Source organism: Mustela nivalis (assembly GCF_964662115.1).
Source record: "Mustela nivalis genome assembly, chromosome: 16".
In the NCBI taxonomy this organism is placed as follows: Eukaryota; Metazoa; Chordata; class Mammalia; order Carnivora; family Mustelidae; genus Mustela; species Mustela nivalis.
Window position 1 is genome coordinate 20,539,226 of NC_139035.1, and position 26,046 is coordinate 20,565,271.

The 26,046-nt window shown below is 38.2% G+C and overlaps 1 protein-coding gene and 1 pseudogene across 3 annotated transcripts in view; one reads left to right on the top strand and one right to left on the bottom strand.

Annotated features, from left to right (window-relative positions):
- Positions 1 to 26,046, bottom strand: part of TRMT1L (tRNA methyltransferase 1L) — a 53,743-nt gene that overhangs the window by 12,540 nt on the left and 15,157 nt on the right. For both annotated transcript variants that reach the window (XM_082702974.1, XM_082702975.1), the window contains exons 8-10: positions 23,321 to 23,570; positions 22,724 to 22,936; positions 19,784 to 19,974 (exon numbers count right to left, since the gene is read on the bottom strand). In XM_082702974.1, the coding sequence (XP_082559100.1) occupies positions 19,784 to 19,974; positions 22,724 to 22,936; positions 23,321 to 23,570 (654 nt within the window). The remainder of the gene's footprint in view (positions 1 to 19,783; positions 19,975 to 22,723; positions 22,937 to 23,320; positions 23,571 to 26,046) is intronic.
- Positions 21,737 to 22,171, top strand: LOC309849911 (ATP synthase subunit f, mitochondrial pseudogene; annotated as a pseudogene). The gene has a single exon. The product of its transcript is annotated as an ATP synthase subunit f, mitochondrial pseudogene (transcript).

The window sequence follows — 26,046 nt, forward strand, 5'->3', positions numbered from 1 at the left end:
ATCCTAAAAATTCCACCAAAAACTGGCAGAACTGATAAATGAATTCAGTAAGGTTGCAGGATACAAAATCAATGTACAGAAATCTGTGCATTTCTATACACTAATAATAACACAGCAGAAAGAGAAATCAAGAAAACGATTCCATTGGGGCACCTGGATGGCTCAGTGGGTTATGCATCTGACTCTTGATTTTGGCTCGGGTCAAGATCTCATGGTCATGAAATTGAGCCCTATCTCAGACTCTACACTGGGTGTGGGGCCTACTTAAGATTCTTTCTCGCTCTCTATGTCCCTCCCCTCTCTCAAAAAAGAAAAAGAAAGAAAGAAGCAGAGAGAAGATAATCCCAATTATAATTGCACTAGAAGTAATAAAATACCTATGAATAAACTTAATCAAAGAAGTGAAGAGCCTATACTCTGAAAAATATAAAACACTGATGAAATTGAAGATCACATAAAGAAATGGAAAGACATTCCATGCTCATCAACTAGAACAAATATTGTTAAAATGTCCATACTATACAAAGCAATCTACAGATTAAATGTAATCTCTATCAAAATACCAAAAACTTTTTACAGAACTAGAACATCCTAAAATTTGTACGGAACCACCAAAGACCCTGAGTAGCCAAGCAATCTTGAAAATGAAAAACAAAACGAGAGGTATCACAATTCCAGATTTCAAGTTATATTACAAAGCTGTAGTAATCAAAAGTGTGGTATCAACACAAAAACAGAAACACAGATCAATGGAACAGAACAGAAAGCCCAGAAATAAACCCACAGTTAAATGGTCAATTAATCTTTGACAAAGAAGACAAGAACTTAAATGTGAGAGAGGAAACCATAAAAATCCTAGAAGAGAGTACAGGCAGTAATTTCTCTGAAACTGGTCATAAAAATATTCTCCTAGGTGTATGTCTGTCTCCTGAGGCAAGGGAAACAAAAGCAAAAATAATCTCCTGGGATTACATCAAAATAAAAAGTTTGTACACAGCAAAGGAAACGACAAACAAAACAAAAAGATACTTGCAAATGATAAATCCAATGAAGGGTTAGTGCAAAATATAGAAAGAACTTATACAACTCAACACCAAAGGCCCCCAAGTAACCCCCTAAAATTAGGAGACTTAAACAGACAATTCTCCAAAGAAGACACACAGATGGCCAACAGACACATGGAAAGATGCTCAATGTCACTCAGGAAATGCAAATCAAAACCACAGTGAGGTAACAAGTCATACCTGTTAGGATGGCTAAAATAAAAAACTCAAGAAACAACAACTGTGGGCAAGGATGTGGAGAAAAAAGAACCCCTGTGTACTGTTGGTGGGAATGCAAACTGGTACAGCCACCGTGGAAAACAGTATGGAGGGTCCTCAAAAAATTAAAAATAGAGCTACCCTATGATCACCCTACAATCCAGTAATTGCACTACTGGGCATTTACCTAAAGAATATGAAAACACTAATTTGAAGGGATATATACACCCCAACGTTATGGCAGCCAAACTATGGAAACAGCGCAAATGTCCACTGATAGATGAATGGATAAAGAAGATGTGGCGCACGCGCACACACACACACACATGATTATTATTCAGCCATAAGAATGAAATTTTGCTATTTGCAACTTATATGGATTTAGAGTATAATTCTGAAATAAGCCAGTCAGGTAAAGACAAATATCATTTCACTCATATGTGGAATTTAAGAAACAAATGAACAAAGGAAGGAAAAAAGACAAATGAAAAAGCAGACTTCTTTTTTTTTTTTTAAGATTTTATTTATTTGTCAGAGAGAGAGAGGGAGAGAGAGCGAGCAAAGGCAGACAGAATGGCAGGCAGAGGCAGAGGGAGAAGCAGGCTCCCTGCCAAGCAAGGAGCCGGATGTGGGACTCGATCCCAGGCGGCTGGGATCATGACCTGAGCCGAAGGCAGCTGCTTAACCAACTGAGCCACCCAGGCGTCCCGAAAAAGCAGACTTTTAACTCTAGAGAACAAACAGATGGTTACCAGAGGAAAGGTGGGCTGGGAGATGTGTTAAATATGTGAAGGAGATTAGGTGTGCACTTGTCTTAGTGAGCACAGAGTCATGTATGGAACTGCGGGATCACTGTTATACACCTGAAACTAATATAGTAATATATATGAACTATGATGGAATTAAAAAAAAAATGGGGCACCTGGGTGGCTCAGTCATTAAGCGTCTGCTTTCAGCTCAGGTCATGATCCCAGGGTCCTGGGATCGAGCCCCGTGGTGACCTCCCTGCTCAGTGGAGAGCCTGCTTCTCCCTCTACCTGCTACTTCTCCTACTTGTGCATAGGCTCTCTCTCTGTCAAATAAATATATAGAAATTTAAAAAAAAATTACCTAGAACTGAAGAACTCAAGATTCCTTTTTTTTAAAAGAGATTTATTTATTTATTTATTTATTTGTCAGTCAGAGAGAGAGAGAGCGCGCACGAGCGAGCACACAGGCAGGCAAAGTTGCAGGCAGAGGCACAATGAGAAGCAGGCTCCCTGCCGAGCAAGGAGCCCGATGTGGGATTCAATCCCAGGACGCAGAGATCATGACCCAAGCCGAAGGCAGCTGCTTAACCAACTGAGCCACCCAGATGTCCCAGAACTCAAGTTTCTTAAAGGTCTCACAGATTACCCAAGGACAATGAGCTAAAAAAGATGACCTACATATTATCACCAAATTTTAGAATATTGGGTAAACAAAAGATACGTTAAGACCATTCGTAGGAGAAAAAAAAAAATCACAAATGATTAGATGTAAGAACAATAACAAAGGGGTGCCTGGGTGGCTCAGTCAGTTGAGTGTCAGCCCGACTTGGTTTCAGTTCAGGTCATGATCTCGGGGTGATGAGATGGAGCCTCAAGCTGGGCTCCATGCTCAGCCCTCAGTCGGCTTGAGATTCTACCCCATCCCCACAACTTCTCCCTCTGCTCATATGCACTCTCTCTTGCAAATAAATAAAATAAAAAAAAAAAAACAAAAAAAAGCAGGCTTCTCAATATTAATACTGGAGGCTAGAAGGCAAGGAAATAATAATACCTTAAGCATTCTGAAGAAAAACAATTCACAACCTACAATTCTATACTTTGCCATACAATCCTTCTCAGGAAGCCACAGGAAAAAGTGCTCATTCAAAAAAAGGAAACAGACAAAGATAACAGAAAAATACATAAGGTCCAGATGTAGGAGATTCATCAGATGGAGAAAGCCAAAGCAATTTGGCTGTTAAAGGCCTTCAGAGGACTTAAAAATAAACTGTCTCCAGGGGAGTGAAACTGGAACCGAAGATTACCAAATGTACTTACGCATACAGAAAGGAGCCCTGAAACTACAGCATAGAGTCTGGGAATAAAGTATGAAGAGTGAACATATACAAAGAATGAAACAAAAGCAGTAATTATTAATTCTGGAGTTATCAAAGAGTTGCATACAAAAAGAAACATTATTACAGCATAGTAACTGGTTCATCTGTGTTGAAGCAGCCTTCTAAGATAGCAGAGATGACCTGTGTCCCCTGGTACTCATATCCTTGTGTAGTCCCTTCTTCCCCTTCTTCTCAACTGTGAGATCATTGAATCTAGAGTTCATCTCTAACTACTAAAATATAGCAAAAATGATGGATAGTGTTAGACTAGGTTATGAAGACCATGACTTCTGTCTAGCTTTCTTTTGTTTTCTCTCTAGTTCTTGCTGGATCATTCTGATGAAGGAAGCCACCGTGTTGTGAGCTGCTGGATGAAGAGGAATGTGTGATTAGGAACTGAGGAAGCCTCTGAGCAGCCGGCAAGGTGCTGAGGTCTTCAGTCCAACGACCTACAAGGATCTGAATCTAGGTAACAGCCACGTGAATAAGCTTGTAAGGACATCCTTCTCCAGTCAGGCTTTGATCGCAGCCTCGGCAAACACCTTAACTGCAACATTGGGAGGGACCCTGCGTTAGTGGACCCAGCTATGTCATGCACGGATTCTTAATTCAGAAAAATTAGGAGATAATAAATACTGTTGTTTTAAGTCACTAAATGTCAGAGTAATTTGTTACACAGCAACAGATAATACAACTTTGAGTAATAATTTCATATTCATAAAAATATATAAACACTGAATATTGATTTAGCTAACCCTGGAGAAGGGAAGCACATGTATGTAACTTGGTTGAAGAAGCTGAATCCTTTCCTTCCATGGAAGGAACTTATAGGTAGTTTAAGCACGCCATTTAGGAACAAGGACATAAATATTAGAAGCAATAGCTGTTGAGATTTTAGCTGGTAACTCCAGGGAGCACGGCAGAGATCCTTATCACCACAACTATGGAACTAGGGCGCCTGGGTGCTTTAGTTAGTTAAGCATCTGCCTTTGGCTCAGATCAAGATTCTGGGGTCTTGGGATCGAGCCTCAGTTAGGTTCCCTGCTCAGTGGGGAGTCTGCTTCCCCCTCCTTCTGTGTGTGTGCTCTTTCTCTTCTTGCTCTCTCTCAAGTAACTAAATAAAATCTTAAAATACTATGGAACTAGTTGATTTTTTAAACAATGTATTACAAGTTGATAAAATTATAGAAAATTCTGAGTGAGCTAACTTCTCTAAAAGACATACTTATTTACACTTTAAGTCCTGTATGATTGCAAGCAAAATGCAGAAAATAAATCATTTCTTTACAGCAATTTATTAAGCAAAAAATTCTTGGAATGCCTGGGTAGGCCAGGTGGTTTCTGCCTTCCGCTCGGCCCATGATCCTGGGGTCCTGGGATCAGGCCTTGTATCAGGGTCTCCCTGCTCAGCAGGGAGCCTGCTTCTCCCTCTCCTTCTGCCAGACTCTCTCAAATAAATAAAAATCTTAAAAAAAAAAATCCTTTAAAATGTTTGATTAAAAATAAGGAAAAAAGGGAGCACCTGGGTGGCTCAGTGGGTTACAGCCTCTGCCTTCCGCTCAGGTCATGATCTCAGGGTCCTGGGATTGAGCCCCACATTGGACTCTCTGCTGGGCAGGGAGCCTGCTTCCCCCCTCCCTCCCACTCCCCACCTGCCGCTCTGCCTACTTGTGATCTCTGTCTGTCAAATAAATAAATAAAATCTTTAAAAAATTTAAAAAAAAAAAGAATAAAAAAAAACTACTGTAGGTAAAAGTCTGAAAGCATAAAGGAAAATGAAAGACTGTCAGAGAAGGAAATGGGTTAGATTTTTATGGATTCAGGCTCAAATTTGAACAGAGTGTATTTGACTTTAGCTACTTGTTGATAATATAAAACACAATACAGTGAGAGATGAAACATAAAAAATTCAATGTAAGAATTGATTCATCATTTCTAAGGCAAGAATATGATCAATAATACTGGGTATGAGGTAAGAAGAAACACTGAGATTCTTTTTCTAACTGAGGTGAAATCCACATGACTGCTATCCTTTTAAACTTAAAATGTCTATTATTTTTTACATAAAGGAAAATTGAATTAGGAAAAAATGAAAAAGAAACCACAGGTCACTAAACCATTTTCTTAGTTATCTAGGAGAACCAAAGCCTTCCAAAGTTTCATTAAAGATATTATTGAAAACCTGCATTTTATTTTTTCATTTATTCTTAAATATTTTATTTTTTTAAAAGATTTATTTATTTGAGTGAGGGAGAGAGGGAGAGAGTGTGCGCATGGGTACCCACGTGCACAAGTGGAAGAGGGAGAGAGAATCCCAAGCCCGTTGCGGGACTCAATCTTATAACCCTGAGACTATGACCTGAGCTGAAATCAAGAGTCGGATAGATGGTCAGCCGACTGAGCCATCCAGGCTCAGTTTTATTTTAAGTAATCTCTACACCCAACATGGAGCTTGAATGTACAACCCTGAGATCAAGAGTTGCAAGCTCCACTGACTGAGCCAGGCTGGCGCCCCCAAAACCTCTATTTTAAAAAGCCAGACTCTTCTGATTCTATTGTATTAAAAACAAGATTAGGATGGTGGGATGAGCATTGAAACCAACTTTTTTTTCCCTCTCCAACTTCTCTTCTTATTCTAAATCTCTAGATAAATGATGGAAAAGCTTTTTTAAAAAAGATTTTATTGGGCGCCTGGGTGGCTCAGTGGGTTAAGCCGCTGCCTTCGTCTCAGGTCATGATCTCAGGGTCCTGGGATCGAGTCCCACATCGGGCTCTCTGCTCAGCAGGGAGCCTGCTTCCTCCTCTCTCTCTCTCTGCCTGCCTCTCTGCCTACTTGTAATCTCTCTGTCAAATAAATAAATAAAATCTTAAAAAAAAATAAAATAAAAAAGATTTTATTTATTTATTTATTTAACAGAGAGAGACAGAGACAGAGACAGAGGGAGACACAGAGAGAGAGACGGAGTGTGAACACAAGCAGGTGTAGCAGCAGGCAGAGGGAGAGGGAGAAGCAGACTCCTCCCAGCCCCCTCACTGAGCAAGGAGCCTGATGTGGGGCTCCATCCCAGGACCCTGGGATCATGACCTGAGCCAAAGGCATACGCTCAACCAACTGAGACACCCAGGCACCCCAAAAAAGATATTTTTATAATTCCTAGATAGTGCTAGAAAATAAGGTGAGCCAACACACATTCCAAACTGTTCAGAACTTTCTGAAAGCCTAAAAGCTGAGAGATCATACTATCGGAAGAAAACCACAGTGGAGAGAATAGTTATTAGAGGCAGAAAGAGTCTTTGAGGGTTAGTTGAACCTAAGGCAAATGATGAACATAACTGGAGTAGCTCTAGGATAACAATTACAGGGGTTGTTTGGAAAACTCTATTTGAAACAGCTGATTATATTATTCTAATTCATGATTAGTAGATTACAGACAAGATCTGCCTCCACTTTGAGGTGATAAAGATGGGTTTAGGTTGGAGAAGCAAGGCACTGTCTTATGTCTGATGAAAAGTACTTCTCTACAGACTTAGAAAGCTCAATGAATTCCACTCAGATATATTGTAACTAAACTGCTGAAAGCCACAAAGAGAAAATCTTGAAAGCAATAAGAGAAAAATAATTTACCAAGTACAAGGGAACAAAAACACAAGGACTGACTGACTTCTCATCAGAAATAATGGAGGCCAAAAGGCACTGGAATGTTATATTCAAAGAGCTGAAAGAAAAAAACCCTGCTGTCAACCAGTAATTCCATATTCAGCAGAACTATCCTTTAAAATGAAAGGTGAGGGGGACTGAGGCAAGATGGCGGAGGAGTAGCGGAATGAAACGACATCAGCTCGCGGGAGTTCAGCTAGATATCAAACCATTCCAAACACCTACAAACCCAACAGGAGATCGAACAGAGGAGAAGCAATTCCAGAAACAGAAAATTGACTACTTTGTGAAAGGTAGGACGTACGGAGTGAATCCGAAGCCATGGGAAGATAGATGGAGGGAGGGGCCGGCTCCCGGCAAGTGGTGGAATAACAGAGCACAAAATCCGAACTTTTGTGAGGGACATCACTCCAGGAGCTAAGCAGGGGTGGAGCCCTCGTGGGGACAGTGTGGTCTCAGGTCCTGCGGGGTCCCAGAAGGACTGGGGGTGTCTGAGTGTGGCAGAGCTTGCAGGTACTGGAGCAGGGAAACTGACTACAGAGAGGAGCCAAGGAGTGTGCTCTCAGCTTGGGGTTACCTCAAACTGTGATCCCGGGCGCAGTCAGACCACTGCTCTTTGAGCAGGGACCCCACAAGTGGCAGATCCAGGGAGACTCACCTTCTTCCTCTGGAGGCAGGGATCTGCTGGGTTTGGAGAATCCAAATGGGGCTGTGTGCCAGAGACAGAAATGCTTGGTCACAGGCCAAGTGAGCTCAGAGTGCGGTTGGAGACCAGGGAGACAGGAGTGGTGACCCCTTTTCTCCAAGGGCACACTGAGGAGTGGGGTCTTGAGTTCTGGGCTCCGCTAGGCTGGAGATTGGGAGGCTGCCACTTTCATTCCCACCCTCCAGAGCTCTACAGAAAACATTCAGGGAACAAAAACTCCTGAGAGCGAACTTGAGCAGATTTCTTAGCCTGGTCCCTCTCAAGGGTGGCTCAATTCCACCTCGGGCAAAGACATTTGAGAATCACTACAACAGGCCCCTCCCCCAGAAGATCAGCCAGAACATCCAGCCAAGACCAAGCTCATCAATAAAGGAGAAAAGCGGAACTTCAGAGATAGGGGAAGGCAATGCATGAAATTCATGGCTTTCTCCCCATGATCCTTAGTCTTGCAAAATTAAATTTTTTAATTTTATTTTTTTCTTATTTTAATTTTTAAAAACCTTTCCTTTTTCTTCTCTTAACATTTTTAAACTAATTTATCTTAACAATACCTTTCTAATAAAGTCGAAATGGATAAAAGAGTTCAATGTGAGGCAGGAATCCATCAGAATCCTAGAGGAGAACATAGGCAGTAACCTCTCTGACACTGGCCACAGCAACTTCTTTCAAGATATGTCTCCAAAAACAAAGGAAACAAAAGTGAAAATGAACTTTTGGGACTTCATCACAATCAAAAGCTTCTGCACAGCAAAGGAAACAGTCAACAAAACAAAACAAAGAGGCAATTCATAGAACGGAGAAGATATTTGCTAATGTCAGTACAGACATCCAAGATCTATAAAGAACTGATATCCAAGACCTAGAAAGGACTGATATCCAAGATCTATAAAGAGCTCCTCAAACTCAACAAACACAGATAATCATGTCAAAAAATGGGCAGAAGACATGAACAGACACTTCTCCAAAAAAGATATACAAATGGTTGACAGACCCATGAAAAAATGTTCATCATCACTAGCCATCAGGGAGATTCACAACAAAACCTCACTGAGATACCACCTTATACCAGTTAGAATCCCCAAAATTAACAAGACAGTAAACAACATGTGTTGGAGAGGATGTGGAAAAAGGGGAACCCTCTTACACTGTTGATGGGAATGCAAATTGGTGCAGCCACTTTGGAAAACAGGGTGGAGATATCTTAAGAAATTAAAAATAGAGGGGCGCCTGGGTGGCTCAGTGGGTTAAGCCACTGCCTTCGGCTCAGGTCATGATCTCAGGGTCCTGGGATCGAGTCCCGCATCGGGCTCTCTGCTAAGCGGGGAGCCTGCTTCCCTCTCTCTCTCTCTGCCTGCCTCTCCGACTACTTGTGATTTCTCTCTGTCAAATAAATAAATAAAATCTTAAAAAAAAAAAAAAAAGAAATTAAAAATAGAGCTTCTTTATGACCCTGCCACTGCACTATTGGGTATTTACCCCAAAGATACAGATGTAGTGAAAAGAAGGGCCATCTGTACCCCAATGTTCATAGCAGAAATGGCCACAGTTGCCAAACTGTGGAAAGAACCAAGATGCCCTTCAATGGACGAATGGATAAAGAAGCTATGGTCCATATATACTATGGAGTATTATGCCTCCATCAGACAGGATGAATACCCAACTTTTGTATCAACACGGACAGGACTGGAAAAGGTTATGCTGAGTGAAATAAGTCAAGCGGAGAGAGTCAATTATCATATGGTTTCACTTACTTGTGGACCATAAGGAAAAACACGGAGGACATGGGGAGATGGAGAGGAGAAGTGAGCTGGGGTAACTGGAGGGGGAGACGAACCATGAGAGACTGTGGACTCTGAGAAATAAGCTGAGGGTTTTGGAGGGGAAGGATGTGGGAGGTTGGGTGAGCCTGGTGGTGGGTATTGTGGAGGGCACATATTGCATGGAGCACTGGATGAGGTGCATAAACAATGAATTCTGGAACAGTGAAATTAAAAAATAAATAAATAAAAATTAAAAAAAAACCAATAACCTTTCTAAAAAAATCTTTTTAAACCTTCATTATTATAGTCGTATTTTATACTTCATTGCATTTAACCTTATTTTTTGTATACACATAGGGTTTTTTTTCTTAAAAAATTTTTTGGATACAATTTCTTCTAATAGATCAAAATATACCCTAAATCTAGCACAGGGCTTTGTTCTAGTCTCCAGCCTGAGCACATTCCTCTTTTTTTCCCCTTCTTTCTATTTCCAACTTACCTTATCAACTCCTTTCTTAGAATTTTAAAAAAAAATTTTCATCTTTACAATTATATTCCATCCCTTCATCATGTTTACCCTTATTTTTGTATATATATGTTTTTTTCTTTAAAATTTTAAGAGATAGTTTCTTCTAAGAGACCAAAATACACCCCAAATCAAGTGGGTGGCTCTGTTCTATTCACTAGTCTATACATATGTGTGTGTATGTGTGTGTGTGTGTATATTTTATTTGGGGTCGCTTCTGATTTGGTTAGTGCATTTTTCTGAGGTTTTTGCCACCCTTTTAGTATTTTATTCTCTTGTTCATATATTCTTTTTTTTCTTTAAAGATTTTACTTATTTATTTGACAGACAGATCACAAGTAGGCAGACAGGCAGGCAGAGAGAGATGAGGAAGCAGGCTCCATGCTGAGCAGAGAGCCCGATCCGGGCTTGATCTCACGACCCTGGGATCATGACCAGAGCCGAATGCGGAGACTTTAACCCACTGAACCACCCAGTCACCCCTTTTGTTCATATATTCTTATCTAGATAAAATGACAAGGTGGAAAAACTCACTACAAAAAAAAAAAAAAAAAAAAAAAAAAAAAAAAAAAAAAAAAAGAAAAGGCAAACTGACAGCTAGGGACCTAATCAATACAGGCATTGGTAATATGTCAGATCTAGAGTTCAGAATGACGATTCTCAAGGTGCTAGCTGGGCTCGAAAAAGGCATGGGAGATACTAGAGAAACCTAGTCTGGAGAAATAAAATCCCTTTCTGGAAGAATAAAAGAACAAAAATCTAAAGCTGAAAACCAAAAAGGTATTAATGAAGTGTAATCAATAATGGAGGCTCTTACTGCTAGGATAAATGAGGCAGAAGAGAGAATTAGTGATATAGAAGACCAAATGACGGGGAAAAAAAAAACTAAGCATGAGAAACAACTACTGGACCACGAGGGGAGAATTCGAGAGATAAATGATACCATAAGATGAAACAGTATTAGAATAATGGGAATTCAAGAAGAAGAATAATGAGAGAAAGGGGCAGAAAGTATACTGGAGCAAATTATAATAATTTCCCTAATATGTCAAAGGAACAAGCATCAAAATCCAAGAGGCACAGAGAACCCCCCTCAAAATCAATAAAAACAGGTCCACACCCCATCCTCTAATAGTAAAACTTACTAGTCTCAGTGACAAAGAGAAAATCTTGAAAGCTGCTTGGGACAAGAAGTCTGTAACATATATTGGTAGAACTATTTGATTGGCAGCAGACTTATCCACAGAGACCTGGCAGGCCAGAAAGAACTGGCATGATATATTCAAGGCACTAAATGAGAAAAATGTCCAGCTAGGCTATCACTGAAAATAGGAGGAGAGATAAAAAGCTTTCAGGACAAACAAAAGTGAAAAGATTTTGCAAACACCAAACCAGCCCTACAGGAAATATTAAAAAGGGTCCTTTACGCAAAAAGAGAGCCTAAAAGTAGTAGACCAGAAAGGAACAGAGACAATATCAGTAAGAGTCACCTTAACAGGCAATACAATGGTACTAAATTCACATCTCTCAATAGTTACCCTGAATGTAAATGGGCCAAATGCACCAGTTAAAAGACAGGGTGTAAGAATGGATAAAAAAACAAAACCCGGGGCACCTGGGTGGCTCAGTGGGTTAAGCCACTGCTTTCGGCTCAGGTCATGATCTCAGGGTCCTGGGATTGAGTCCCGCATCGGGCTCTCTGCTCAGCAGGGAGCCTGCTTCCTCCTCTCTCTCTCTCTCTGCCTGCTTCTCTGCCTGCTTGTGATCTCTCTCTGTCAAATAAATAAATAAAATCTTAAAAAAAAAAACAAAAACATCAATATGCTGCCAAAAGAAAACTCAATTTAGACCCGAAGACACCTCCAGGTTTAAAGTGAGAGGATGAAAAACAATTTACCATGCTAATGGACATCAGAAGAAAGCTGGGATGGCAATCCTTATATCAGATTAATTAGATTTTAAGCCAAAGACTATAATAAGAGATGAGGAAGGACACTATATCATACTCAAAGGGTCTGTCCAACAAGAAGATCTAACAATTTTAATTATCTATGCCCCTAACATGGGAGCAGCCAACTATGTAAACCAATTAATAACAAAATCAAAGTGACACACTGACAATAATACAATAACAGTAGGGGACTTTAACATCCCCCTCACTGAAATGGGCAGATCATCCAAGCAAAAGATCAACAAGGAAATAAAAGCTTTAAATGACACAATGAACCAGATGGACATCACAGATATATTCAGAACATTCCATCCCAAGGCAACAAAACAAACATTCCTCTCTACTGCACATAGAACATTTTCCAGAATAGATCACATCCTGGGTCACAAATCTGGTCTCAAACAGTACCAAGAGATTTGGATCATTCCCTGCATATTTTTAGACCATAATGCTCTGAAGCTAGAACTCAAAGCTAGAAGCTAGAAAGTTGGAAACATATGGAGGCTAAAGAACATCCTACTAAAGAATGAATGGGTCAACCAGGAAATTAAAGAAGAATTGAAAAAATTCATGGAAACAAATGAAAATGAAAACACAACTGTTCAAAATCTGTGGGACACAGCAAAGGCAGTCCTGAGAGTAAAGTATATAGCCATACAAGCCTTTCTCAGAAATAAGAAAGGTCTCAAGTACCCAGTCTAGCCTTATACCTAAAGGAGCTGGAGAAAGAACAAAGAAAGCCTAAATCCAGCAAGAGAAGAGAAATAATAAAGATCAGAGCAGAAATCAATGAAATAGAAACCAAAAGGGCAATTGAACAAATCACTGAAACTAAGGGCTGGTTCTTTGAAAGAATTAGTAAGATTGATAAACCCCTGGCCAGATTTATCAAAAAGAAAAGAGAAAGGAACCAAATAAATAAAATCATGAATGAAAGAGAAGAGATCACAACCAACACCAAAGAAATACAAACAATTTTAAGAACATATTATGAGCAACTATATGCCAGCAAATTCGACAATCTGGAAGAAATGGATGCCTTCCTAGCGACATATAAACTACCAAACCTGAACCAGGAAGAAGCAGAAAACCTGAACAGACCCATAACCAGTAAGGAAATTGAAGCAGTCATCAAAAATCTCCCAAAAAACAAGAGCCCAGGGCCAGACAGCTTCCCAGAGGGATTCTACCAAACATTTAAAGAAGAATTAATTCCTATTCTCCTGAAACTCTTCCAAAAAATAGAAATGGAAGGAAAACTTCCAAACTCATTTTATGAGGCCAGCATCACCTTGATCCCAAAACCAAAGACCCCATCAAAAAGGAGAATTACAGACCAATATCTTTGATGAACACAGATGCAAAAATTCTCAAAAAATACTAGCCAATAGGATCCAACAGTACATTAAAAGGATTATTCACCTCAACTAAGTGGGATTTATTCCAGGGCTGCAAGGTTGGTTCAACATCTGCAAATCAGTCACTATGATACAATACATTAATAAAAGAAAGAACAAGAACCATATGATACTCTTGATAGATGCTGAAAAAGCATTTGACAAAATACAGCATCCTTTATCAAAACTCTTCAAAGTGTAGGGATAGGGGCGCCTGGGTGGCTCAGTGGGTTGAGCCTCTGCCTTCGGCTCAGGTCATGATCCCAGGGGCCTGGGATCGAATTCTGCATTGGGCTCTCTGCTCAGCAGGGAGCCTGCTTCTCCTCATCTCTCTCTCTGTCTGTCTCTCTGCTTATTTGTGATCTCTCTCTCTGTCAAATAAATAAATAAAATCTTAAAAAAAAAAAAAGTGTAGGGATAGAGGGTACATACCTCAGTATCATCAAAGCCATCTATGAAAAACCCACAGCGAATATCGTTCTCAATGGGGAAAAACTGAGCGATTTTCCACTAAGATCAGGAACATGGCAGGGATGTCCACTATCACCACTGCTATTGAACATAGCACTAGGAGTCCTAGCCTCAGCAAACAGACAACAAAAAGAAATTAAAGGCATCCAAATCAGCAAAGTCATCAAACTATCACTCTTTGCAGATAATTGGATACTTTATGTGAAAAGCCCAAAAGTCTCCACTCCCAAACTGCTAGAACTTGTACAGGAATTCAGTAAAGTGTCCGGATATAAAATCAATGCACAGAAATCAGTTGCATTTCTCTACACCAACAAGAAGACAGAAAAAAGAGAAATTAAGGAGTTGATTCCATTTACAAATGCACCCAAAACCATAAGATACCTAGGAATAAACCTAACCAAAGAGGCAAAGACTCTGTACTCAGAAAACTATAAAGTACTCATGAAAGAAACTGAGGAAGACACAAAGAACTGGAAAAGCGTTCCATGCTCGTGGATTGGAAGAAAAAATACTGTGAAAATGCCTATGCTACCTAAAGCAATCTGCATGTTTAATGCAATCCCTATTAAAAATACCATCGATTTTTTTCAAAGAAATGGAACAAATAAACCTATAATTTATATGGAATCAGAAAAGACCCTGAATAGCCAGAGGAATGTTGAAAAAGAAAGCCAAAGTTGGTGGCATCACAATTCCAGACTTCAAGCTCTATACAAAGCTGTCATCACCAAGACAGTATGGTACTGGCACAAAAACAGACACATAGATCAATGGAACAGAATAGAGAGCCCAGAAATAGATTCTCAACTCTATGGTCAACTCATCTTTGACAAAGCAGTAAAGAACGTTCAATGGAAAAAAGAAAGTCTCTTCAACAAATATTGTTGGGAAAATTGGACAGCCACATGCAGAAAAGTGAAACTGGACCATTTCCTTACAACACACATAAAAGTAGACTCAAAATAGATGAAAGACCTCAGTGTGGGAAATGAATCCATCAAAATCCTGGAGAACACAGGCAGCAACCTCTTCAATCTCAGATGCAGCAACTTCTTCCTAAGAACATCGCCAAAGGCAAGGGTAGCAGGGCAACATGAACTATTGGGACTTCATCAAGATCAAAAGCTTTTGCACAGCAAAGGAGACAGTCAATAAAACCAAAAGACAACTCACAGAATGGGAGAAGATATTCACAAATGACATATCAGATAAAGGGCCAGTATCCAAAATCTATAAAGAACTTATCAAACTCAACACCCAAAGAACAAATTGTCCAATCAAGAAATGGGCAGAGGACATGAACCGACATTTCTGTGAAGAAGACATCCAAATGGTCAAGAGACACATGAAAAAATGCTCAACATCACTCAGCATCAGGGAAACACAAATCAAAACCACAATGAGATACCATCTCACACCAATCAGAATGGCTAAAATTAACATGTCAGGAAACGACAGATGTTGGAAAGGATGCAGAGAAAGGAGAACCCTCCTGCACTGTTGGTGGGAATGCAGGCTGGTGCAACCACTCTGGAAAACAGCACGGAGGTTCCTCAAAAAGTTGAAAATAGAGCTACCTTATGACCCAGCAATAGCACTACTGGGTATTTACCCTAAAGATACAAATACCGTGATCTGAAGGGGCATGTGCACCCGAATGTTTATAGCAGCAATGTCCACAATAGCCAAACTATGGAAAGAACCTAGATGTCCATCGACAGATGAATGGATAAAGAAGATGTGGTATACATACACAATGGAATACTATGCAGCCATCAAAAGAAATGAAATCTTGCCATTTGCAATGACATAGATGGAACTAGAGGGTATTATGCTGAGTGAAACAAGTCAATCAGAGAAAGACAAATATCATATGATCTCCCTGATATGATGAAGTTGAGAGGCAACAGGGGGGGGTTGGGGGGGTGGCTAGGAAAAGAATAAATGAAACAAGATGGGATTGGGAGGGAAACCAAAAGAGACTCTTAATCTCAGAAAACAAACTGAGAGTTCCTGGGAGTAGGAGGGTATGCAAAGCATTGTTGGGTTATGGACATTGGGGAGGGTATGTGATATGGTGAGTGCTGTGAAATGTGTAAGCCCGACGAGTCACAGACCTGTACCCCTGGGGAAAATAGTATGTCACATGTTATAAAGATATCACCAGATAAGTAAAAAGTGGGAGAGTTTGTTGCAGAAATATTAAAGTAGGTTCTTTAGGCTGAAAGGAAATGAAATAGAGTATCTTGAATCCAAAGTTAGGACTAAAGAGCACTGGAAAGGCAATTATCTGGGTAACTATAACAGATGTGTGTGTGTGTGTGTGTGTGTGTGTGTGTGTGTATTCGCACTTCTCCTATCTTAAATTCTTTGAAAATCGTAAGAATATTTAAAAAATAAATACAATACTATATTGTTGGATTGGGTCACTATATATATATAATTAACATATGGCAAAAATAGCCTACATGGGGGGCGCCTGGGTGGCTCAGTGGTTAAGCCGCTGCCTTCGGCTCGGGTCATGATCTCGGGGTCCTGGGATCGAGTCCCGCGTCGGGCTCTCTGCTCGGCAGGGAGCCTGCTTCCCTCTCTCTCTCTGCCTGCCTCTCCATCTACTTGTGATTTCTCTCTGTCAAATTAAAAAAAAAAAAAAATAGCCTACATGGGAAGAGAAAAATAGAATTATATTAGAGCAAAGTTGCTAGCTTTTGCCAGTCTTTAGTCAATATTAACGTGAGGTAGTTCAAGGTAAGTTAAAGGTGCATACTATAATTCCTGGAGAAACCATTAAGAAAATAACTGAAAAATATATAGCAAAAAAATCAGCAGAATAATTAAAATGACACACTAAAAATATGTCTAAGATTTAAAAAGGCAACAAAAGTGAAACAGAACAAGAAAAGGGCATAAAAGACATAAAAACGAGTAGCAAAAGAGCTGACATAAAGTCAACCATTTCAATAATGACATTTAGTAGGAACTGTCGAAAACTCTCCTCAAAAGGCCGACACGATGAGACTGGATAAAAAAGTAAGATCCAAGAAGACATTTATGGATTGTAAGTAATAGGAAGACAAAAATATTATGTCAATAGGAACTACAAGATGGTGTTTATATTACCATCAGATAATATATCCATTCAGATAAATACCAGAGAGATAAAGATGGACATTTCATAATGGTAAAAGGGTCACAGATGAAGAAGATAAAACAATTACAAATCTGAACATTTCTGGAGATAAAATGATCATTAAAGACAGGCTGAGGAGATCTAGCATAAGCATAGTAATACAAAGGCAAGATAAATATCAGAATTAAATAAATATTTAAGAAAATCCTCTTGAAATGAAAGATGATTTGAAATACTGAAGGGGTACACCATGACTTAGGAAAACTTATCCTAAAAAGCTATACCCTAATAAAGTTACTGGACTTCAAAAGTTAATATTTCTTTGTGCAGCCAGGCAAAATAATGTCACATAAAAGAAGGAATATTTGCAATAATATTCAGTGACAGATGACAATATAAAAGCTTTTACAAGGTAGGAACTCAAAGAAACTCTAAACTCATTAAGTATAAAGGCAATGGGCAGTGAGTTTTAAACATGCAAGAAATCACAGAGTATTTTGCCCATGAACACTCTTGACTAAACTCAAAGTCAGATTTCTCAAACTAAGAGATTTTTTAAGAAATATGGCAAAAAAAAGTGATGATGAGTATTAAACACATTTAATGTATAGATTTTATTGGCAAAATAAAATATCAGTGTTACATATTCCAACAACATATAAATGCTATAATGAACACAAATTAGGAAGGGAAAATGGAAAATGGGAGGCTGATTATCTCATTTATAATGCCAAGAAATCAAACTACTTAAAACCCAAAACAATTCAAATTTTGGAATACTTATTCACTACTACAAAAGTAAAAGATTAAGAAAGATAATAAATGAACAACAATAGGACAGATAAACCAGTATCTAAAGCAGTCAAGAGAAAAGGCAGAAAGGACAAGTGTTAAAAATTGTAAAAAAAAGAAGATAACCACAGAAACCAAGAAAATTTAAAAAGCTAAAGCTATCCTGTCTGTACCCAACCACTGGAAAATAAAGAGCCAAATTCTAAATTCCTTTGCAGTTTAAACAGACTTCAAAGCCCAATCAAAATAATCCTAAAAAGGGAAAGTATACACCATCTCATTAATGAATACTAAAACAAAATTTTAAAAATTAGTAAATAGAATCTATCTTAAGAAAATACTCCCTGACAGAGTTGTTTATTCTAGAAAGGCAGAATGGTTCAATACTGGAAAACTTAATTACAATTAATCAAACCAATTGACCTAAGAATATATACCACATAATCATCTCCATAGTGCTGAAATATATGACAAAATTCAACATCGTGCTAAAATACAGTACAAGTGGAAATGAAGGATACTTTCTTAACATGAAAAAATGATAGGTATCTCAGACCCATGGTTGACTCAGAAAGCACTAAAGAGAACTAAAAGGAACGTGACAGGATGCCTTCACTAGCAATGAACACTATAGCAAAAGACTTGCACAAATGAAAAGCATACTAGGTTATTAGGAAATTTTAAAATCATAATAGTATCTATCCTCCTTAATTTAATAAAATTAAAATACTAGCTGGCCTATTTATTTACTCTTTTTTTTTTTGGTCAGTTATTTTCCTTTATTAGTCAGTACAGTTTTTATTTTTTATTTTAAAATTAAAAAAAAAATTATTAACATATAATGTATTATTTGCCCCAGGGGTATAGGTCTGTGAATCATCAGGCTTACAGACTTCACAGCACTCACCATAGCACGTACCCTCCCCAGTGTTCATAACCCAACCACCCACTCCATCCCCCTCTCCCTCTCCCTCTTTTATTTACTCTTTTACTAAGAGAAAAGGAAGATCCCCTATCAGGAACACTCTGAAAACAGAGCTTTGAAAAGGGACTGCTGTAACAGATATTAAACACTAAAAATCCTCTGTAATCAAAAATAGTGTGGTAAAGGTGTATGAATAGATATTCAACCATGGAACAGAATAGAAAATCCAGGAAGAAACTCAAATATATTCTTTAGTATAAGGAAGAGATGGTATTCTCACATTAGGAGAAAGGTGAATTATTCAATAAAACATAACCTACCCTGAATATAGAAACACGAAAATTCTAACTACAGACAAAATCCAGAATACATAAAAGAAAACTAAATTAACTTTAAAACAGCAACAAAAAACTTCTCCACGTGAAAGGTTAAAAAAAAACAAACCAGATGTCAACTGAAGTCACAAGAGGAAAAAATACTTGCAACTCATATCACAAGGGTTAAACTCTAGTAAGAGTTCTTAAAAATCCATATTAAAACATGCCAAGAATCTAACAGAAAACAATGGACACCTATTTCTATGCCCCAGAAAAGCAAAAGAGAAACAACTCTAGGAGGGCATAAGCCTCATCTTTTTCTTTGATCCCCATGCCTGGCATATAGTAGAGGCTCAGTAAATGTTTACTGAAGGAATTTTATGACTGATGGTTTTTATATTAAGCCAGAAACATGATAATTACTTTTATAAAATTAGCGATTTGAAACACCCTAGACAAAGAGGTCATCTGACTTATGTTCCTAAAATTAGTGACAGTGGAAACTAAGTTATTTCTAGATGTTTGAATAGAGGGCAGAGCTAGAGAGCATAAATTGTACAGCATGAATAAATAACTTTAATAAACTCACACGAATGTCTTGTCTGTTGATGAAAGGAAATCCAGTATAGGAAATAAAGTTAGCACTGTAATCTTTAAAATCAAAGGACAACAATATGTGTAATTAGGGATGTGATAAAGACTTATTCATTGGAGGCTTATACATAAGCACAATATCCAGTCAAGAGAAACTTGAATTTACCTTCTACCATATTGCCATCCTTCTGAAAAATTCTCTCTTCACACCACTGACAATGGATCAGGTACTGAATCTTCTTGGCTGTTTCATCTGCAGAGGTAGGCCCCCTCAAAACTCTCACAACAACCAACACAAAATGTTCCAGAGCCACTGCAAAGAGTACTTCAATGCCTTTGTTACATCGGGCTGCAGCTCTGGAAAGAAATTTTTAAAGTTACTTTGGGGGCTTATCATTTTTCTTTGTTTGGCATTATACTGACAATACAAACCTGGACAGGAAACCATGGATGGGTTATGGGAAAATAAGGAAAGTTCCAGTTTTTGTTTTTTTTTTTTGACAGTTCAATTCTTAATAGTAGTGTTTTTAAAAGATCATTACTGTAACTTTTACACAAACTGAAACACAGGTAATAAAGGATGCTTGGGAGAATCTTCAGTAACTAGACATTTTCCATTATGGTATCCTCTCAGTAGGACTACACCCTCTGATTTTCAGTGTCACTTTCTTTTCTTTTTTTTTTTTTTAATTTTTTTTTTTTTAAGATTTTATTTATTTATTTGACAGACAGAGATCACAAGTAGAAGAGAGGCAGGCAGAAAGGGAGAGGAGGAAGCAGGCTCCCTGCTGAGCAGAGAGGCCGATGTGGGGCTTGATCCCAGGACCCTGGGAACATGACCTGAGCCGAAGGCAGAGGCTTTAACCCACTGAGCCACCCAGGCGCCCCAGTGTCACTTTTTTTCTTGTCCTCACCACCACCCTTCTTTCTTTTTATCTACTTTTTTCTATAACAGTTCTTCCAAACAATGATTACTGAGGACTAACTACATGTAGGTTGGTATGTGCTGAAGGCTCAGTGAAAAATGAATAGGTGAAGTTTTTGCCACTATTAATTTTATAGACTTCTGGATTAAATTCTAATTGATATACCATTTATGTACTTAGTTTTCCCTCTGCAGTTATACATGCTAAATTCAGTTCATGTGTATTAATTTCAATTTGTTGATATTACAATATAAACATTTCTAAGTATACACAATAGGTCCTTAGCATGTATACACACTGGATATCAGAGTTTTCCGATAATTAGGAATACTGGCAAAAGTATATGAAGCCTAATAATCTGTATTATGTTGAGGTAGGAACTTCATTCTAAATGTTGTGAACCCAATGTTGAGGCTAGTGAATGAACTGGCTGATCATGCATTAGCTATACTCTCAGGGTCAATTTATATAATATTGTACTATTCTTCAAGCATAACATTCTGAATAAAGTGGGTTCTCAAAAAAAAGGGGGGGCATCTGGGTGGCTCAGTGGGTTAGGTCTCTGCCTTCAGCTCGGGTCATGATCACGGGGTCCTGGGATTGAGCCCCACATTGGGCTCTCTGCTTGGCGGGAGGCCTGCTTCCCTTCCTCTCTCTGCCTGCCTCTCTGCCTACTTGTGATCTCTGTCTGTCAAATAAATAAATAAAATCTTAAAAAAAAAAAAAAGACTTTCTTTAACTCTTTAGAAATCCTGATGAAAAACAGAACTTTTTGTTTTATAGGTAAGATCATTTTGCAGAATCAAGTTTACAAACCATCACTTAAAATTTATGTTTATGTTTATTTTGTTTTAGTTATCTCTACACCCAAAGCTTGAACTCAACAACTCTGAGATTAAGAGTTACATGCTCCATCGACTGAGCTAGCCAGGCACCCCATAAGCCATCATTTTATTCAAACTATGTAAAGAAAGGAGATGAAACAGACATAAAATGATTTTGGGGGCGCTGAGGTGGCTCAGTTGGTTGAGCTCCAACTTTCGATTCTGGCTCAGGTCAAGATCTCAGGGTCATGGGATTGGGCCCCGCATTGGGCTCCACACTTGGTGCAGAGTCTGCTTGAGATTTTTTTTTCTCCCTGGGCTCTTCCCCCTGCTCGAACTCTCTCCCTAACACCTCTCTAAAACAAACAAACAGGGACACCCAGGACTCCAAGATGGCGTCAGTCGTACCCCTGAAGAAGAAGAAGCTCTTGGATGTGAAACTAGGAGAGCTAACCAGCTGGATACTGATGCGGGATTTCACCCCTAAGGGCATTGCTGGTGCATTTCAAAGAGGTTACTACCGGTATTACAACAAGTATGTCAATGTGAAGAAAGGGGGCGTCGCTGGGATTTCTATGGTGCTGGCAGCTTATGTGGTCTTCAACTACTTCCGTTGTTATAAGGAACTCAAACATGAGTGGCTACGCAACTACCACTGAAGAGGGCCCAGTGTGGAGGCGCACGCTCCGCATTCCTGACCATGACCTTTGCTTGGCACCCTTGAATCCTTTCATATCCTAATTCAGAATCAACATCCAATAAAAGATGACTGGTAAAAACAAACAAACAAACAAACAAATAAAATCTTAAAAACAATGACAAATAAAATACCCCAAAATTTTTTGGGGCACCTAGGTGGCTAATCAGGTAAGTGTCTTACTCTTGATCTAAGCTTAGATCTCAATCTCAGGATCTTCAGTTCAAGCCCTGTGTTGGGAGCTCCATGCCCAGCACAGAGCCACTTAAAAATAAATAAATAAATATAAAAACACCCCCTTCCCGATTTTTTGTAAATCTAAAAACAGCCTTTGCTTTTTCTTTTCATGGTGCTAGCCCCCATTTAACCTACATTGTTAAAAAATAACTGATTTGAAGGTTTACTTTCATTTTTATCTCTTCTTCCGTAAACTACTTTATTTTAATAAAACTTTTAATTGGAGACTAAACTATTTTAGGGACAAAACTTTTAAATCAGATTATAAAAGAAACATAAGATTACCAAACAAATCAAGATTCTAGACATGAATACAGAATTTGGACTTCGTGCATGTTTTGAAAAATGCAACTGGCACTTTTTGTAATATTATCTCTATCATATAACCAAACATATGAGGTATGTTGTTGTCAGTCTGGTACCTTGCCACTGCAGCTACAACAATTCTGGCTGCTAGTTCCTTGTAATATTCAGTTCGGACAATATTACAGCCATAGTGACGCCGGGCAACATGCTGTGCCTTGGCATATAAAGAACTGATATCTGTAGAAGTCACTGATACAATGCCAAGGTTTCTTATATTTCTGAACGCAGAATCTAGATAGTTCACGGATGTTCCAAAAGGGTCTAGATGTCTAAAATGAGAAAGAATATAATTTATTTAAAATCATACTCGTAATCAAAATGATACCACTGTCATTAAGTCTAATGAAAAAATGCCATGGATTCAAAAGTACTTTACAAATCTGTTTTAAATATACAGTTCTGTTTTTAAATTAAGTAATAAAATGATCACATGATATATACATCACATATAAGAATGGATCAGGCTTACAGGAAAACTGTCATGCTTAGGAATTGTATTTCAAATGCTAGAAAATGTTCTTATTGAATTTTTTATGCCAACAAAAAAACCTATTAATGCAAATAAGTAAAAAACAATAGTCTTTTTATCCCCCCTCCAAAAATCTGGGCCAGTTTAGAAATTCATACACACACACACACACAAAGTAACTTACATGAAATCAAAAGATCTCAGATGCATCAGTACATTGGCATCCATTTTGGTCACCTTAATATTACCAAGGTTTTCCTCTCCTTCTTCAAGAATAGCATCACTCTCTTCCTTTTCCTTACTGTCCACCACCACTTTCAATTTGTTTAAATGGCAATTCTCCTGAATTAGTGTCACAGAGTTTTCATTCAAGTCATTAATTGTAACCTTAACTGCACTTCCAAGATGTTTTGCCCATTGTAGTCCCATTATCCCTTAGGAGAAATGTGAAGGAAAAGGAATTTTAAATTGTAGTAATTAAAGAACAGTATATAATAATAAATATTTTATAAAACCAAAACCATATTGTTTCAAAATCTTAATATTGTCATAAATAATTTTTTTTTTTACTTTCTCACTACAAACCCTCTGAATAAAAGTTACCATACACACACAAAATGTGTCTAACAGATTTTCATTAATACTTCTAAAACTTTTCCGAAACCCCCAGTCAAATAAAATAATCATGTTTGTTCTTTATTGGGGGGAATAGGTTTTCTTTTGTTAAAATTTCCTACAATGGAATGCTTTTTTCAAACAAAATCTTACAGAGAAACCCAACATACAATAAGAGTAAGGGCGGAGTTACTCAGCCTGGGGGATGGGAAGCTGAAAACTCCTCCTGCTGAAGTTTACCTAATGCACCAAATTACGAAAACAACTTTAGTGGACTAACATTTTTCACACACTGTACAACAGCATCATTGTGAATTAAACAGAACAACTTTGTACATGTAAGCAAATGATCAAGAATTCAGACCAAGAAAGCCTTTCCTCACAGGCTTTCTAGACCTACTGGATTAGTGCCACAAGCAACATCTGTTACAATATGGGAGAGGTGCCACAGGCCCAGACACTGTGTATTAGAAAACCCTCTATGGTCAATACTTTTAGTACATCTTCTTCACTCATATGTCTCATAAATGTAAATATTTAACATCCACTATGTGCCACGGTCTTTACAAATATTTTCAAGTTCTCATTATAAGCCTGTGATTAGTTCTAACATTCACATTTTAGAGATGGGGAAGCATGGAAACTGACTGCTATGAACTGATACAAGTTTACAAGGGAACATTACACGAAAGGACTGAAAAGCTCAGACATTAGCTTTGATGATCTCAGGTGAAAAAAGAATAGTTCATTGCAGCATTATTTATAATAGCCAAGACACGGAAACAACCTAAGTGTCCACAGATGGATGAAGAAATGTGACATATGCCTACACACACTAGAAAATACTATTAAGCCATAAGAAAGAAGAAAATCCTGGCACTTGTGACATCATGGATGGACCATTGGAGGCACTATGTTAAGTGTAGTAAGTCAGAGAAAGACAAATACTGTATGATCTCACTTATATGTGGACTCTGAAAAAACCAAACTCATAGAAACAGATCAGATTTTTAGGTTGTCAGAGGTAGGGCAGGGGGAGGGTAGAGGGTGGAAGAATTGGATGAAGATGGTTAAGAGTCCAAAGAAGATAGACAGATGGCCAACAGACACATGAAAAGATGCTCAATATCACTAATCATGAGTAAAATGTAAATCAAAACAATGAGATATCACCCTTGCACCTACGAGAATGGCTAGAATCAAAAAGACAAGTGTTGGTGAGGATGCAAAGAAAAATGAACGCTCACTCACTGTTAGTGAGAGTGTAAATTGGTGCAGCCACTGTGGGAACCAGTATGGAATTTCCTCAAAAAAATGAAAATAGAATTATCATATGATGCAGTAATTCTACTACTGGGTATTTACCCAAAGAAAATGAAAATAATTAAAAAAGATGCATGCTTCCCTGTGTTTACTGCAGCATTATTTACAATAGCTAAGATATAGAAGCAACTCAAGTATCTCCTGATAGATGAATAAAGAAGGAAGTACATATACACAATGGAACACTATTCAGCCATAAAAAAGAATGAGATCTTGGCCAACTGCAACAACATGGATGGACCTAGAGAGTATAATGCTAAGTGAAACAGACAGGGAAAGGCAAATACAATTTCACTCATATGTGGAATTTAAGAAACAAAATTAACAAAGAAAAAAAAAAAGCAGATTCTTAAATACAGAGAACAAATTGGTGGTTGCCAGAAGGGAGGTGGGTTGGGGAATGGGTAAAATAGATTAAATGTAATTAAAAAAAAAAAAAGACAAAGAAAAAAGAATAAAGAAAAAGGGTTGGATAAGGGAAAATGCTGGTAATTAAATTTGGAAAAGTAGGTTGGGATCAGATTATGCAAGATATTAAATTGCTTTTAACCACTACTTTTCCAACAAAGAGGAACTTAAAAAGGAGAGCTAATTCCTGCTATCATCCTTTTGCTACAAACTTCCCCAAAATACAGTCCTATGACCTATAAGAAGAAAGACTTGAATTACGTTCAGGTGACTTCTTAGAAATTTTCTACCCTATTATCTTTTCTTTACTCTTAAGTTCTTTTGGGAAAAATGTTCTCAGTATTTAAAATTACCCCTCACCCCACAGCCTAATGACTAGGCAGTTTATTATTTCACAAAAAAAGAGATAACCAAACATCAAGTATTTCCTGATTATAATGAACCAGTATTCTTGAAAAAAGAAAAAAAAATCCTATCTGAAACTGATCACACCTGAAAATCCAACTACCAATTAACAGAAATACAGGGGACAGAGGAACATGTTATACAAACCATTGAGATACC